We start from the raw sequence: 17699 nt of genomic DNA, 5'->3' as shown, positions 1-17699 counted from the left end.
TGCTAGACATATGGCACCAAAGGAACTTTCCACAAGGCTGTTGTCAGATCCACCGTTTAATGTCACTGTACTTGCTGTTTTGATCCCCTCTGGCTTAGGGAGGATAGAGTAGATCTGGAGAAGGTTCAGAGAAGGAGCAACTAGGTCAGCTGGGACTCTTCAGCATGTAAAGGAGATGAAGCAGGGATCTATAAAGTGGTGAGAGGCAGGGAGGGAGAGACTGCAACTGGTTGTTAACTGTCCCATCCTTCAGAAGAACCAGGGTCAGCAAACAAAACTGGTTGGAGCCAGGTTTAGATCACACCAAAGTATGTGCTGTGTTGCACACACAATATGCAGTTGAGCCAAAAACTAGCTGTGGGGTGTCACAGTCAGTAAAAGTTTATGAGGAGGGATGTGGCAAACTGGTGGAAGCAAAAAATTATAGCAATTTTCTAAATTCAAAATCCCTCTCTGCAAGTTTCTGATGCACAAGTTGTTGAGATTGAAAGTATATGTTAGAGGAATAACGGTATGCTCGTCCTGTTTCTTTGTTATCCTCTTAAGTGCCTGCTTTTGGCCACAATTGGAGATGAGAGAGTGATAAGTTGGGCCCTTGGTTTGCCACAGTGTGGCTGTTTGGTGTTCTTCAGGGTGCAGTTGAATAGATGAAGCTTTCATAGTGACTAATTCCATATGCATACTAGCAAAGAGAAAATTCTGATCTCTCTGCTACTTGAGCTATGGTGTTATGATTGCTAGCATCGGACCACTGAAAACCAATGACAGTGGTGGGTTTTGCATTGTTACATCTGTTTGGTGGCAGCTGAACAATACTGAGCAAGGTGCATTGTGTTTTTAGCCTTTGAACACCTTTCAAAAAGGAGTGGCTGGCAATTAGTTCTGTATTCTGGTACATAATGCCACGACTTCCATTCCCACGCATTTATCTTAATATGCACAGACAAATTCTTGCCATTTTCATGGCATAGTACAAACACTGTGTGTTTCAGTTCATACATATATTCTTCATGTAATTTACATTGCTCACTGGAAATATATATATAGTATCAGGTACTAACTCATTAAAAGAGGCTACTTTCTTTCCTTTCTTTATTCATTTCAATAAAAGTGATACATGTTGTCCCAACAAATACGCACAAAATGTTGACATTTTTATCCCAAGCCAATTTTAGCACTAGTTGCGCAAGACTCAACGGACTTGAGAGATCTTAGTTTCAATGTGTGCTCTCAGGAAGTTTCGGGATTTAGATAGAAGAATTTGTGGAATCTGGATCTGTTCAGTAGGAGGTGTTTTTGTTTTGTTCTGCTTATTGCATAAAACGATGACAGTCAGAGAGTTCTGGCTGTGAGAACGTTCCTCCTCAGCAGTGGATCGAGGTGCAAATTGCCATCAGGCAGCCCACAGGCATGGGGCCCTGAGCTGTGAGTGCTTTGCTGGGGAGCCTACAGCCCTCTGCTCAATGCGTTCTCTGTCCAGGCGCAGCTTGGGAACAGTCACGGGGCCTTTTTTTCAGATGTGAAATCTGTCAGCAAAATGAAGTCAGCTTAAATATCAGCTGAGGCTTGAGCTCCCTTTCAGTTTTTGTTGACTTTATCCCCCTCCTGCTCCTTCCTGATCAAGTTTCTCTCTGCTTGAGTCAGACTTGCCGACACTTAGAAGTTTTTAGCTTGTGTTTCAGTTGTGTGGATTTGCGTGTGATGGAGCTGAGGTACCCTTTATATTCCTGAAATGCTGAGGAGAGAGGGAGACCACGCTGGGTCTTTGCGACTCCTTGTGTTAGCTGCTATGATTCAGTCTGGTACCCAGAGCACGGTGCGTTCAGGTGGTGCTGTGCAGAACTGCTGCTGTTTGGTGTGTGACACCTGCTGCCTGTCCCAGCATTTATGGCCAAAATATAAGATGGAGCTGATGGAGTGCAGACAGACAGGCAAAATATAGGGAGACAGTGGGTGTTGCTGGGTCTATGCTGAGCCTGTCCTAGAGTAGGACACTTAGGTAGTGCAGGGGAACAACTGCAAGTTTGGGATGAACCCCTGGCATCACTGCCTGGTGATGTTGAAGCATTTTGTGTATTGAGAGCAGGAGGTAGTTCCTGGCATTGGCTTATTTCAAATGAAAAAACAACAAAAACACTACAAAAACCAAAGTAAACCACGAGGGAAGCTGGGGAAGGACAGAGCTGTAACCACTTCTGGCTTTCATCACTCTCTTAATGATAGAAGTCAGCAGTTGTCTTTTCTTTTTAATTTTTTTTTTTTTTTACTCTCTACTTCATGTATTTTAATCCTATGATCATCAGTATTGACTGCTTTCTCTCCTACATTGCATGCTTTTTTTCTCTCTCTGATATCTTCTCTGCTTTCCAAAGCTGAAGTTGTTTTCTTTCTCCTTAAAAGACCAGAATGTTTGAAGACTTGTTATTGAGAACTTCTGTCTGTTGAGATAAGCAGATTGTAATGTCCTGTGTAATATTATCCTATTTACTTGATAAAGTGGTGTCAAAACATAACTTTCTTCTCCATTTGGGCACATGTGGCCCTATCTCATTAGCATCCTATAAGGCTTATAGAATGCTAAATGAGATAGAATAATGCACTACATTCTGGATGAATAGGTGGTGGGAGCAGGGCATGGCTGCCAGCACCTTTGTGTAACTGAAAACCATGAGTCACAAGTGAGAACCTCCAAGTATGTGAAAATATCACCTGCAAAAACCTTACCCAGGGGCTGCAATTTCTTGCTCTTCCTGGTTTGCTGGGCACGCATGGCCAGAATCCATCATCTTGTAACGTCATCTCTGATCATAGGAAGAAGTTCTCAGCCCTGAAATCTCCTATTCTCTAGCTTTGTAAGCGTGCTGGTGTTACTGGACAGAAAGCACACTAAGGTCTGCTGTGGAGGGTATCCCTGACTAGCTAAGCTGAGGAAGGTGATCTTGGTTTGACAGTTTTTCTCTGTACACCTCCATCTCCTTCCTGTCTTCCAGAGAAAGTTCACTCCTGCGACCAGGAGAGACAGAGCGCACTGGAGGAGGCCAGGCAGAACCCCCGCGAGGGTATCGTCATCCCTGAGTGCGCTCCAGGAGGGCTCTACAAACCAGTGCAATGCCACCAGTCCACTGGATACTGCTGGTGCGTCCTGGTGGACACCGGACGCCCTCTGCCTGGTACTTCTACTCGGTAAGGGCTGCAAGCCTGGTGGGATGCCTGCTTGGGGGAGATGAGCCATGAAAAATAGTACTGCTGTAGTAGATAAGTTAGTACTTCTTGGGCAGTGCACTCTGAGCTACCTTCCCTTGGGCAGTGCACTCTGAGCTACCTTCCCTAGAGATAGCGATGCAATATGTACCATAGTAAGTGTCCTCTGTAGGAGTTGGTGCACAGTAACTGCTTTCCTCTCAGAGAAATATTATATAAAACTGCCTTTTTTTTCTCCTTTTTTTCTGGCATGCAGCTTTCTGGTGGAAGCAGGTGCCAGTCCTTTGCTCAAAATGCAGGCCCATGTTATGAGGGGTAGAAACTGAAGTGCCTGTGTTGCATTATCCTCTGCTTTATGTTTCTATCTGGCAGCCATTTAGATCCCACCCAGAACAAATTTAGAACATTCCCCAGTTTTATCATCTAATGACACTAAAGCCATATCACATAGTCTACCATCTTTTATTCTTTTCCAGCTATGAGACTCCAGTGTGTGAAAGTGATGCCAGGTCAAAGAGCACAGAGATTGATGATCCATTCAAGGACAGAGAACTTCCAGGTTAGTAAAGGATGAGAGCCCGTCTCTGCTTATCTTGCCTTGGGACTTGAACAGGCCTATAATATTGTTGAGGCGATTTCCCTCACTGTGCTTATTTTACCGTGGGTTTTATTCTACATTATTTTGGATAACTGGAAGAGCTTGGGAGTGTTTGGAGGGGCTGCTTTATTGCCTGTCTGCTTTTCTTTGGAAACATGGCTGAGATAGAATTTTTGGGGAAAAAAAAAAAATTGGGATGCCTGGATGTACCCTGGCTGAAGAATGGGCTCAGCATTCAAAACCTTTCTTCATAGCTTGGCCAGAACAGGATCCTTCCTGTGTAGCAGGGCTGGCTTTTAGTAGCTTGATGGTCTGATGAGCAATGATGGAGGACACAGATGGCAACTGTCAGTGGATCAACTGGCTCCCTGGCACTGCAGGACTGTATTCCTGGTGCACTAAGGTCGCTTACCTAGTGCTGACTGCTTTCTTGGCTGGAGTGGGTCCCTCACTTTTTACCTGAGACCCGCTTTATCTCCCATTGCTGCTTGTTTTCTCTTAATCTTTTCCCTCTTATCAATTTGACAAGCCATAATTTCCTATTTGCTGCTTTGTTTCTGCTAGGAAGAGGTGCTGGGCATAGGTGTCTGAACAGCTCTTAAAAATGTCATACACACATGCTCTGTTTTAATTTCCTTCTGCATTTGTAAGGTACACAGGGAAGGGCCTTCACTTGAGAGATCAGCAACTGCTCTGTTGGGTGGGGAATGACTCCCAAGAACAGAAGCTATGGTCAGTCCTTTCTACAGTGAGGGGGAAGTAGAGACCTGAAGTTCCACAGAAAAAGCTGGTAGCAATGAATCTGCTTCACTTTCTTCTGTCCCTTCCTAGGGCTAACATGAAGTGAGTTATCTCTCACAAGTTAGCAAAGGAAATGAGATTTGTTCCAGATTTGCCTTTTGCATCTCCTGATTCACCTGCCAGCTCCTGACCTTGGGCTCCATAGCTCAAAGCTTAACAGCTCTGCCCCCAACATGGCTCTCTACTATGCAGCTGCTCATTTTCACAAGATATGTAGAAATTTCTTATCTGCCTTCCTCTTACACTGGAAATTGGCCATTTGATTCAAGTATTACTTTGGGGGGTGCAGGATCATCCCATTTAGTGAATCAGCTAAATGATTACGTTAAGGCTCATTTCCTTAGGAAATCATTGTAAAATAGAACAACCTGACTTCCTTTCTTCTCCCTCCTGTTTTCCCTTTGCTTTTCTGCTTCTTCTTGCATTTATTCTCTGTATCAGCAGAACTTAGTGAAAATCCTTTGCCTTTGGACTCCTTAGAGTTTCTTTCTGATTTCTCAGGAAGACAGAATGGTTTCTTCTTCCTTCTTCTGCACTACAGCTGCAACTGGATGAAGGGGTGGGAACTACGCAAGGCTCAAGAGGACATATTATAGGATGCTCTGTAGCATCAGACTCCAGGAGAATTCTCAGCTCAGGTCACTGTTTTGTACCTTAGTGAACATTCAGCTCTGTGCTTGGATGTATGGTTCCCATCCCTGATGATTCCTATTGCTAGAAATACCCTTGTCTATGAAGAGAATAGGAGATGGAGCAGGGGTGTTATGTATCCTGATTTGTCTGCTCCGTAGTCTTTTGATGCAGACTTGAGGTTTGCTTGATTAGCTACTCTTATATATAAAAATTCACTGGTGAGTCAGTACAGGGAATGAGAAAAGACGTTTTATTCTACCTTTTCTCTTTCTTATTGGAATTGAACTTTTAGAAAAATCTCTGCTTTCATTTGAGACATCTTTCCATTTGCGTCCACTTCTCCGAGGGAGGTCCCTTAATTACCCCTTTTTGAGAGTCTTGCCTATCCTCCAGACCTTCAGTGCTTCAGGCAGTAGCATCCTTCTTCTGTGTGATCCTGCACAGGCCAAGCTGGGAGAGACAAGAGTATGAATCTGTGCATACCCTTCACATACCTTCTTCACAAACTGTGTCGTGCTGCTCCCACAAGAGTCAGAAGAAAGAAGGAAGGCACGTGTTGCTTGTACATAGCAAATGGCAAGCTGCTAATTCCTGCAGACGGTGAGATGCTGAGGCCCCAGGGAGATGACTTCTAGCAAATGGTTTTTCAACCTTCTCATTACTGCAACAAAAAGCTCCTTTAAGTGAGTGGTCTCCTCTGGCTGCCATAGCAGCTTACCCATTACAATGCTGACATTTTCTGGACCACGTGCCAAACAAGTGCTGAGGGGTGTGCGTGTGTGTAATACACGTAATATGGAGACAGGCTAGGGACTGTTGGTTAGCTGTTGCAGAGAACAGTGCCTGTAATGCTGCAAAGGAGGGAGTTTTGTCAGATCAATTTGCAAGCTGCCTTCAGCTGTCAAGGGACTGCAGTAGGTTTCTGCTGCTGTGTTTGGGGTACACGTGCTTCTCTGCTTGTCTGGGAAAAGCAGAAAGTGTTGACATTGCTACTTGTTACTAAGGCAATACTGTTCTCTGGTACTGCTCTTCTACGTGGATAATTGGTAGTGAATAGATGTTTTGGGGAAGAGAAGAGTAAGGAAGGTGGTGATGGCTTCAGTGTCACTTCAGGGAAGACAGTAGGATGCTAGGTGGTAGGTCTGGACAGTGGCTGCATAGTTTGCCTCATAAAGGTGAGGAGACAGAGATTCATGTCTCAACTCTGTCGTAAGATTGACAGGAGACTCCATCATTCTGTAGTTATAGTGGTGGGTAACTGGATGGTCTCAGGTCTAAGTCATGCAAATAGTTACCAAGCTTGTCCACAGCCTGTTTTGTCCAATTCCTGCCCAAATCAGCAGTGACTGGAAGCTCTTGCCATATGATCACGTGGTCAGACATATTTCCAGTGCAGTCTGGTCATGCAAAGAACTGAACTATTGTGGTAGCTGCTGGCAGACAGTACTCTGTGCCTGGAGAGGGAGGTACAAACAGCAGCACTCACTTTGGCCCATGCTTTAAGAAGCTTTAAGCTGTCAGTTAGAGCATCAGAACAGCCGTGTTTTTGGAGGAAGATGACCCAGGAGGTAATGAATTGTTTTTTAAACTCCTGTACAAGTGTTACCATGGGAACTCTGTCTGCCAGACACTTCCAGCACATCCCTGTGGTTATGCTGGTAGGGAACTGGGAGAGGCTGTAAAGCCAACCACATGATCTTCCTGCCAGATATTGTTGGTGACCGTGTGTGTGCTGGACAAAGCTGCAGGACAAATTGCCATGCAGAGAAGGAATTTTTCTGCCTTTCTTGCAATGATATCTACAATGTTACAAACAAAGGAGGTTCTGACTGGTCCTTGCTGCACTGGGCTGGGAGACCAGTCTTGTGTGCTCTTGCCTTAAACCTCCTCTTTTCTTTTTTCAGGCTGCCCAGATGGGAAGAAAGTTGAATTTATCACCAGCTTACTCGATGCTCTCACTACGGACATGGTACAGGCTATTAACTCAGCAGCACCTACTGGGGGTGGGAGGTGAGTCCAGAAAGCACCTGAGCTGAACCCACCAAGGTGATTGCTGTGGATACCTGTGAGGTGGGGGTGGGAGGGAGAGCGGTGCTCTGAGCTGATTCCCATTCATCTGGATTGCTGGGAGAGGAACCAGCACTGCACGATCAGAGGCTGCTGGGTCTTGTCCTGGTAGTCTGGCGTTCCTGCTCCCACCCCTCCTCCCTGGCAGCTGTTCCACCATAAAGGTTAGTATAGCCCATTTGAAGTGTGAAATGAGAGCTCAGTGGGAGGAAGTGTCTTGTTCTTTTGTCCCCTAGTCTATGAAAAGACCTAATAAAATGCAAATGGGATGAAGGAGACCGTGTGGCCTAGTGGCTACCACAGGGAGTGAAGAATGTGAACGGAATTCTTGGCAACGCAAGTGCTGTGGTTTTGCTGTGGGGCTGAAGCCAGCCTGTGGATGAGGATAGATGCTGTTTTTCATGACCCTCCCCTCTGACCAGCTGCCTCTTCATCCTTCTTGGAAGGAGCAGCAGGTCAGGCTTGTTGAAAGAGGTGTGCAGAAGTGTGCTTTTCTGGGGAGCTGGGAAAGCTGAGATCTTGTCTCCCCCTCCTGTTTGATGATAGGAAATCCCCTCAGTTCAGCAGCTGCAGTGCTGCAACGTGCCAGGTAGGACAGGCCACTGGGAAAGGACTTTGTTGAGTTTAAAAGAAATGCTGTGTGGCTGTGACTAGGCAAGGCTTCTATGGTTCTGACTATAAAAGGGGACAGTGCTAGCTTACCAGGCAGGGATGCCACAGCAAATAATGTGCTCAAATTAATGCAGATGTAGAGATGGAGGTACCTTTGTGCACGTTGCTTCCAGCATGTAGAGTAGTGTTGATGTTCTGTTTCTCTCTTTCAAAATGCATAAGGAAGCGGTGCCGTCTTAAAATTCTCAAGACAAAAACTTCCTGGGTGGCACCTTTGTGCTTCTTGGTTGCTGGATGGATTGCTTGTGAACCCATATGTTTTTAACTTTGTGTTTGGACCTTGCAAATGAAGCCTGTTGCTGAATGCCTGCACATGGGATAGTCTGCAACCCTTCGAATTAGCAGTATATGCCTAGCATGTCTGTACTCATATAAACAGGATGAAAAATGCCCCAAGGATGGGAAATACGTTGTTCTCTCCCAGCCATAAGCATTCCAATGTCAATTCTGTGTAATTTGCATGGTTCGAATGCTGTGGGTGGGGGTGGCAGGAAGCCCTGGAGAGTATTTGATATTTATTTGGCATCTTTGGCACAGAGTCTGAAATCCAGCCAATGTAATCATCACTCTTAAAATAAAGCTTAATATAAACCAATATTGTAGAGACCAGAGATATATATGCCCCCACTGCTCTTCCATAAACCCAGCAGGCTTTCTTCCTAATGTCCCCCAAGCTTTGTGTATTTCTCAGCTTTGAATAGAAGCCTTTCTGGCAGAATTTTTCACTGCCCGGCTCTTCACAGTCGCCACATTGATTTATTTTCAGCTGCGGTGTCAGCAGCCCAGTTGAAAGGGGAAAAAGAAATCTTTTAGCAGTCTGTCCTTTGTAAGGCGAAAGGCTGCTGCCACCCAAATATTCTGCCTGCTCCCAGCTGTGATTAAGTTCAGGAAATTGCTCTGGCATAAACTTCCGCGTGCATCAGTGAGGGTAAGTGCATACCCCGAAGAGCCCACATCGAGCTTTTCCATCCATGTGCCACCATGGAGCCATTTTATTTTGGAAAAGAAAAATAAATAAATAAATTCAAGGAATTGAACAGTTTAATCAGTACAGCTTTCATTTGGTATGAGTTTGCAGAGCTGGGAAGCCAGGAAGCAGTCTCTATGCAATGAGTCCTGCTTTCCAAGTTTCCCAGAGGGGAAAATTGTCCAGAGTCCTCTCTTCAGGAACATCTAAAATTCTGCTGGGTGACCTGGCTTCACTCTGGCATTAGAAATGAAAGCTCTTTTTCATGGATATTTTATTTATGGGGCTAATGAACTCTTTTCCAGCCTTAACAACTAATGTTATACTTAATTTATGACAGTGCTTATCCTGTACCTCCCTCGCCCAGGTTTGTTGAGAAGGTGATGTTGGAAAGAAAAGCTTGAGATCTGGTTTAGCTTAGTGTCAGCTGAGACATGTTTGTGAGGGAAGTTTCACTTATTGCAGGCTCTTCTCCATCTTTATAACAATGGCAGGGCAAGCGCTGCATTTAAACACACACTGCCTTCCTCTGTATCCTACCTCTTTCTTCCAAGTGTTCACCAATTTTGGACCCTTTTAGAGGCTGAACAAATTAAGCCAATAATCAAAATAGTTTATTCAAAGTTTAAAAATAAGCTTTTAAGTCGCAGAGGACAGGCAAACTCGATACAAACAAGCTGTTTTCCCCACATCAGCTGGCCCCGTATATTGTCCTGTGAGTTCTAAATACAAAGTGAGCACTTTGGGTGTATGTGGACTGAATGCAAGGCCTGGCTTCCAGAGCAGGGACAGAAATGGAGCAGTACCCAAAACAGTTACTGAAATGGATTGAACTGTGGATACAAGATTGCAGTGTGGGACTATGGCAAAAAGTGAGTATTATTGTCAGAGAGGCAGTTTTAGGGAAGAGGGGTTATTTGCATTTCTCTGTGGCAGGAGGGAGATGGAAATGCCGTACAATGTACACTTTTGGTATCAACATTAAAAGAGGGAATAACACACAGAGAAGAGCCTTGCCAAAGTTTTTAAGGGCTTAAAAAACCCTATGAGTGAGAGTTTTAATGAGTTCAGGCTTCCTAGGATAGTAGAAGAAATAAAAAAGGATTGAAAGATGATTACTTATAATCTGAGTGAGTCCATAGGGACGCAAGCTCCGCAGGCTCTTTAGTCTAACAGGGAAGAGCATGATCAGCTGAATATAAACCAACCTGTGATCAACATTTCTTTAAAGCAAAGCTATTTGCAAGGCAGAATGAACTAATGAGGATGGTGATGGATTCCCTCTCTGTAAGACTTTTCTTTTTGGGCTTGATACCTTTCAGAAATGCTTTAGTCAAATCAAAGTTCTGATCCTAATAGTAAATTGATTCACAGTCTGTGTGTTTGCTGTACAGGAGTTCGGATTAGCTGACCCTGCAGCTTTCAGCCTGAACCTGAATGCGTGGAGTAAAAACTGCCTGTGTTTGCTGAGCATCTTCAATACTTTACCTAAATATGTGGCAAAGTTCTCTATGGCTTTGCAATGGATGTGTTGTTATTTTTTCTTTGGAGGGAAAGGAAAAATGTAAAGAGAAAAAAATGCTAGAGATCTGCATTTAAAACTCTACATAAGGCTGTGCCGAACTGCTTGCTTTACACTTGACAAACACCAAAACAATCTAGTAGCAGCAAAGTGAGGCAGTACAACTTGTTTGTTGCTTCAGGCAATGTAAGTAAAACCTGATAAGACTTTTTTTTTTTTTTTTTTTTTTTTAATTGGGCATGCTTAAAACAACCTTGTAATCCCTTATAGGTCTTGTCTCGTTTAAGCAAGTTCAAAGCTATTGATTTTAATTGAGTTACTCTTGCTTTACAATAACGTAAATGAGAAGAGAACTTCCCTTCGTCATGGCCCTGGTTTATATTACAGCAAAATAGCCAAATAGACTTCATTTAAACTTTTGAAACAGAAAATCTCTGGTAAAATTCATTCTTAGGTTTATTGCATAAACTCCAAGGCACATCTTGTTACTGTATGTTTTCAAATTAATTAAGGAAACTCTTGTAGGAAATAGGTTTAATAAACAGTGTTTTGTGTCATGCATAAATCCTATATAATAGAAGCAGCATTTTTTTGTTGTTGTTAAAAGAAAAAAAGAGTTCACTTTTTAGTACATTTGATTCTATTTTGTAAGTCAGACATATTCCTGTCACATGAGGCCTAAACTGGAATAGGCCAAAGGAAATCCCAGCCTCCCTCTACCCAATCTAAAACACTATCTTTAGTCTTTGCCAATTTGGGAATCAATTTTAATTGCCAAAATGTGCTCACTGTAGCTTGTTACATCATCAGGAAAAATATGAATGCCCTGTGGAGTTTTGGGTTAAAAGAGCGGCTTCTGACAGCTATCCTTATCATGTAACTCAGCAGCTGTGTGCCTTCATTGTAAGCTGCCAATTATTTCCCATGTAATAGCCCTAAAAGGTACTTCAGAAAATTGCCCCCAAGGTTCTCTTTCATGCTGTAGTTGTGCAGTTGGAAGCAGGCAAGTAAAGCTCAGCACATCTCCAGGGTGTTCTGAAGTTGAGCCGTGTTTTAATAAAGATTGACACTTTCAAACAGTGTGGGGAAGTTAATGCCCAGCTCCTATTGCAATTCAATTGAAGTTGGATACTGAATTCTCTTTATGCTCTTATGGAAATTCTAGCCTAATTAAAGATATGAGAGAGATCGTGTAATAGGAGGATCCTTTAAAAGTCAATGTGGAATGAAGGGAGTTGATATTTAAAGCTCCTAAATGATTTATCCCACAATCTTCAGAAAAGTTGTGTTCAGAATAATGTTTCGTACACAACTTAGCCGGAGGGAAGAGAGAAAGAAACTGGCTCTGTAATGGGAAGATAGCTTCAGTTTTAGCTGTAGAGGAATTATGCATTCCTTGTAATGAATTTGGACTGCGCAGTAACCTTTTGTTTAGTCTGAACACAGCTTATTTTATTTTTTTTTTAGCTTCTTGACTCTTTCCCTACGGGAAAGGGAGAATAAGAAAACATACACAATCCTTTTTACAATTTCATTAGAGTAATCCTCTTTGATTCAAGCCATGTTCCACAGTTAGAGCTTTTAGCTTTATAATAGACAACCTCAAGGAATGACAAAAGGAGACAATGAAGTGGAAGCAGAGCAGGAAAGAAGAATCATGAATTTTACTTCAGTCTGTTAAAACTGTTGCCACTTTCCATCATCACTTGCTGTGGGCATCGTTAGTGCTCTCCTGGGCATTGACAGCTAAGGTCAGTCCTGATATTCCTTTGCACCCCTTCTTTGTTAAGCTACAGCACCAAGCAAGGCACAAATGCTTGCAAAAGCATTTCAAGATTTAGAAACTTACAGCTTTAAATACTGTAGATAACCTGACTACAAGCATGCCTTGTGTGCTAGGAGTGGAAGCTGGGCTGTTTTTCTGCTCTGTCGCTTTTGCTAGTAGTTTCTTGTTCATCAGTGCTCTTTCATCCTGGAATTAGCTCCCACTGGTTTATAGCCCCCATTTCAGTCTAGAGTTAGGGATGTTAACCTGGTCTTAATCCCCTTCCCTTCGCCTGCCTCAGCTGCTATTGTTGCCAATTAAAGTTTGTATTAGAAAGTAACAGATTTTGGAAAAACCTTTGAACAGGTGATAATCTGCTGGGTACTTCAGAGCTTGTGACCTTGCTTTGTCCCAGAGATGTATTTTGTGTTTGGAGATTTTCTGTCACTGCGATAGTACAGGGAGTCTGTGCAGTGGGGCTGCAAGGGTGCAGGGAGCAAAGGATTGACTCTGAAAGGAAGGGACATAGTTTTACTCAGTAAAATGTAGTTGAGCCTATTACCCTTTGACAATGCAGCCAAATGGAGGAGAATGTGACTGCACACTGTACATGTTTCGGTATGTGTGTATTGTCTGACCTTGCTCTCCTCTATTTTAAGCTAGATACCTCCCCTTTCCTGTACAGTTCACTCCTTTCTTGCTAGGGACCTCAAGGGGTGGAGAGCATTATAGACTGCTTGCAAAGAGCGTGTTCAAGCTGTCTAGGTGGTATTTGGGCATATTCTTCCCTCTCTGCTCCAGAATTTAATGCAGCTGCAAGAAGCATGTGTCCATGTTTATTCATAGCTTTCTGTCCATACCCCAGTTAGAACAGATGATATGATGTTCCATGGAAGTGTGTCTCAGCTGGAAAAATAGCCTTGTTAAAAGTAATAGTACATTAACCCAGGTGCCTTCAGGCACTAGAGGGTGAAGAGAAAAGTAAAGAGCTTCCCATGAGGGAGCTGACAGCACATTATACATGAAGAGGGGCTAACAATTACTTAGACAAAACTATTCACTTGATAATAGTGAATTAGTAAGAAAACTGAAAGAGCAGATTACCTGTCCTTGACTGCTAATGACAGACCTCCCTTCCCTGTTGGGCTGTATGATGGAGCTAAACTTGCTGGCTTTTATGTAGTCTGCATGAGAAGCCTGAGAAACTATTAGCATACTGCAGCAAGAGACAGGTTCAGTGGATTTTTCGTGTGATTGGTGTTGGAGTAAGAGGTGTTTTATTGTAAAATGAAAATGTGCTGTGGAGAAGCAGCCCAGCAAATTAACTTTGCATCTGAGGACTGATGCATTTCTCTTACAACAGCAATGGGGAGGCAATAGAATAAAACTCCCCAAGAATACTCCTTCAAACTCTGCACTAGCAGAACAGTTAGAGCCCTCAGATATATTTCAGCTGACCCAGCATGTATGGTTGTTGTCATGGCACATTATCAAAACTAAGTGGCTTAGCAATGCTGTGAAGTTGCTTCAACTTGTGTTTCGTGGATGGAAAGTAAGTGTCTTGCATGGACAGTCTTGAAAGTCAAGATATTCAGATGGATGTTGTAACCCCAGCATTCTCAGTCTATCATGTAATTGCACAGTGCATGGGGAAGGTATGGCTGCCCTGAGATGATGTGGATATTCAAAGTCCTCCCTGTTCTGAGGTTCTGGATTATCATCAGAAAGGGCAGGCAACCAGCTCAGGAACTGCAGTGCTTTTAGACCAGCCAGCAGGAAGTGGTAAAAACTTAGTAATAGCTCTATCTTCCTTCCTTCTACAGTCATAGAAGTTAAACTAATTCCCTTTAGTTCCGTTAGCATGCTGCTGTTTTCAGTAAAAACGCTCAGCTTGTTTGTAGTGGCTGAGACTGATACATCATCACCTCATGAGTCAATGTATTTGTATTAGCCTGTGAATTGCCTTGGTTTTCTTTTTGGAAGTGCTGGAGAAAACCATGTAGCCTCTTCTAGTAACTGGGAGAGCTCCTCCTTGATGTGTTTCTGAAGAAAAAAAGGCCCTTTGAAGTCTTGCTTTGGTGCATCCCTTCAGCAGGTAGAGAGAAGCAAGAGCTCCTGTCTTTCTGCTGTCAGTGCTAGAGGTGCTCTTTCCCTTTTCTTCGTTTCTGTGTCTTGAGATCTGGGTCTTCAGAAAACAAAGGTCAGAGCCAAGGGCAGGACAGTGTGTGGACCAGGAGAATCTCACATGCAAAAACTGGGGTTCCTGTATCTCGAAAAGCAAAAGCAGAAGCTCCTCTTTTGAAATACAGAACTTCTGGCTCTTCCCTGTGGCTGTTGGAAACATGCAGGTCTTCAAATGATAGCCAGCTCGCTCCCAACAGGGAGAGAGGCCAATGACTGTGTTTATAAATGTCATAAAAACAAGCCACAGGATGTGTTTTTATTCTCTCCTGTCATCCTGTTCTTCATGTTGAGTTTCAAGGCTCTAAAAAATCCAGGCACTCCCTTAGCTTCCTGGGGAGATTTTTGCAATTTCTACTTGTCCATAGGTAGCTCCAGGGGCTTGCCTTGTGTTTTGGCTCCCAAAACTAAGACAAACTTATTCCTAACCTCTTCTTCCTCCCACACAGTGTTTATCCCACTGTACATTGACCAGATGCTGTGACTGGATGCCAGGCTGCTTCTTAGCTAGGAATTAAATGATGAAGGAGACATTCTCAAGTAAAACCTTGTGAAATATGTTGTGTAGGTTATTTACCTCTTCCCAATATGTGAATTTACTTTTGGAGGGATCCAGATGTTCCCAGATAGTGACTACCTTTCACATTAGTAATGTGCTGTGATTGTAGGTTTTTATTTTCTTTTTCAGGCTTTGTAGCTACATTTTAGAGGCAGAAGGGGTCATATGAAAAGGTCAAAAGGATTCTCACCCTTCTAGTTCCCAAATAAGAATTTTTCAGTGGCCATTTAAATGTATAACCTACCAGTTTCTCAATTAAGGTTGACGATATTCTTAAAATGCATTTTATAATGTACACCTTAGTGAAACTGAACCTGGGTTCATATTTCCCTAGCTTGAATGCCCAGGACTCACACCAGAACCTGGCTGCCTGCAGCACACAACTGTTCTTCCTCTCTCATTGCTGGGGAAGGAATTAGGCAGCAGCTGGATGTGTCTCCTGGAATAAGTCAGAGCAACCAGTGCCAGTGTAGCATGTCTGACTGCCTGTCCACTAATTTCCATGCCATGAAATGCTTTATGCTTGGGAGGAAAAAGGCTCAAGTCTCAGCATCGTTTTAACTTTTTTTAATGATACATTCATCACTTGGAGAAAAAGCAGGCTACCTTAGTGAACTTTAAAAAAAAAGACTTCTTTAGAAAGGATTTCTTCCCTGGTTCTTTGTATCACTGAGGAATAATCCCTTTCCTACTGCTGGAGAGCACCTCATACCATGTAAATGTATGACCTACTGCCTCCTTGGTAAGGGCCTAAGATTGAAAGGCAGCATTTTCTAGTCACATGTCTTCAGCTGAGACTGTTCCTCTTCTGGTCCTCCTCTGTGATATTTTTTGTTATTGTCCACAGAAAGGAAATGTGAGCCAAAGAACGTCAAATTTGTAATATCAGAATAAGTAAGAAATGGAGCACACTGAAGTTGCCAGTTCCATAGTATTGTTTTTAATGGATTTGTGGTGCTTGTCTGCTGTGGAATTCATGTGTATAAATCAACCATGTGAAAAGCATTAAATATGCTGCAAATACAGCACAGGAGTTCAGATAATATAAATAGATACAGCAAGAATGTTTCATCTTGCCAAGGACATTTTCAAATAATGAATGTGTCTTGCATTAAATACGTTTGTTCCCTTTCTGAATCCTAGATGTTGCTATCACAAAAACTACCGTGGCAGCTGGCATTCGTGGCTCTCACATTGGTAAATCAAGGGTCAAAAGGACCATGGAGGCTGCTTTTTGCCCTCCAAAGGGGAGTCCTCTGGGATTAGGCAGAGTTTCAGCAACTGGTGTGAAGAGAGACAGAGCTACTGAGGATATCAGTCTTCCGGAATCCCTTGCCACCACTTGTGGCATCTTCAGATATAGTTCCTCTCTCTCTCAATAAAGATCTCAGCTAAAAGGAGGAGATTGTAAGATTTGTGTATTTATCCTGCTTTACATATGCCATAGTATGTGGCTCATCCATGCTCATGACAGCGTTGGTAAGAGAACCCACTTTATTGGGGGCCTCTGCTTTCCCTATTGCAGGTTCTCCGAGCCAGACCCCAGCCACACACTGGAGGAGCGAGTGGTACATTGGTACTTCAGCCAGTTGGACAACAACAGCAGCAATGACATCAATAAGCGAGAGCTGAAGCCTTTCAAGCGTTATGTGAAGAAGAAAGCCAAGCCCAAGAAATGCGCTCGACGTTTCACTGACTACTGTGACCTCAACAAGGACAAGTCTATCTCACTCCAGGAGCTGAAGGGGTGCTTGGGAGTTAGCAAGGAAGGAGGTAAGTGGCTTTCCTTCCCCATTCTGTGAGAATAAATGTCTGATGTAGAGTTACATTAAATTCAGAAATCGGTTCTATCTGAGATGATTCAAAAATGCCACAGTTTGCATGAGAAAATGAGTGATTAATATCCTGCCATGCAATTGCAGTTCATTATTTTTATGGCTCTGTCTTAAAGTCCTTATCACAGACCTTTGTGCTAAGAACTAAATCAGTATGGGGCAAAAAGATGAGCCTTACCCAGAAGCCTCCTTGTACTGTAAAAGTCCTTAGAAACTGCAGTTCAGTTCAGGACCTCTCTGAGTAATACACTGCTAACAATATTCTGTTGCCTCAACCATGTAGGCTGGATGATGTATGAGGCAGCACAGACCCAGTCCTTCTCCAGAGGCCCTGTTGACTAACTGAAACAATATTTATTTTCATCGCTAAATCCGGCATGCAGGAGGGGGGATGACGCAGAGAGAACAACTCAGAAGGAAAGTGCAGGACTGTACTGTTGGACTTCTTCAGAGTTAAATTGCATTTTAAGACTGGGGGAGAATTGGGGCATAGGAATAGCTCTTCTTCCTGTTTAGTCACTGAGCAATTGGCCCAGTTAGTCTTTGACTATGTGCAGATTTGCCTGGCAGGAGAAGGTAAGCAAGGAGATTCCAAGGGACTAATTTCCTGTGCAGGTGTTTTGGTTGTGTGGACAGCTCTTGTTATAACTGTCATGCCGGTTGGGGAGGATGGCTAGCTTTGTTTTTCCAGTCCTAGCTTTTCCTTAATGTTTTCTTCAGGTTTTGCATGCATGAGAAAGGAATGAGTACTGTTGAGTGTTGAGAAGCTTCTTTCTCTGGGTGCTTTGCAAATATCTTGATTATCATAATAAGGCCATTGCATTACTTGTCAACTGTGAGAAGTTTTAAGCTTTCCTACCTTGGTGGAAGTTGTTTTCTTAGTCATTAGTACTTTACT

General features: G+C 43.2%; 1 protein-coding gene across 7 annotated transcripts in view; it reads left to right on the top strand.

Annotated features, from left to right (window-relative positions):
* The window catches only part of SMOC1 (SPARC related modular calcium binding 1), a 153944-nt gene that overhangs the window by 127322 nt on the left and 8923 nt on the right, over window positions 1-17699 (top strand). For all 7 annotated transcript variants that reach the window (XM_085548960.1, XM_085548959.1, XM_085548957.1 and 4 more), the window contains exons 8-11: window positions 2991-3183; window positions 3678-3760; window positions 7138-7243; window positions 16492-16739. In XM_085548960.1, coding sequence (XP_085405086.1) covers window positions 2991-3183; window positions 3678-3760; window positions 7138-7243; window positions 16492-16739 — 630 coding nt within the window. The remainder of the gene's footprint in view (window positions 1-2990; window positions 3184-3677; window positions 3761-7137; window positions 7244-16491; window positions 16740-17699) is intronic.

Source organism: Coturnix japonica, chromosome 5 (assembly GCF_054131305.1).
Source record: "Coturnix japonica strain WE chromosome 5, WE-NBRP24, whole genome shotgun sequence".
In the NCBI taxonomy this organism is placed as follows: Eukaryota; Metazoa; Chordata; class Aves; order Galliformes; family Phasianidae; genus Coturnix; species Coturnix japonica.
The sequence above is the reverse complement of the archived record's forward strand: the minus strand, read 5'-3'. Positions and strand labels throughout refer to the sequence as shown.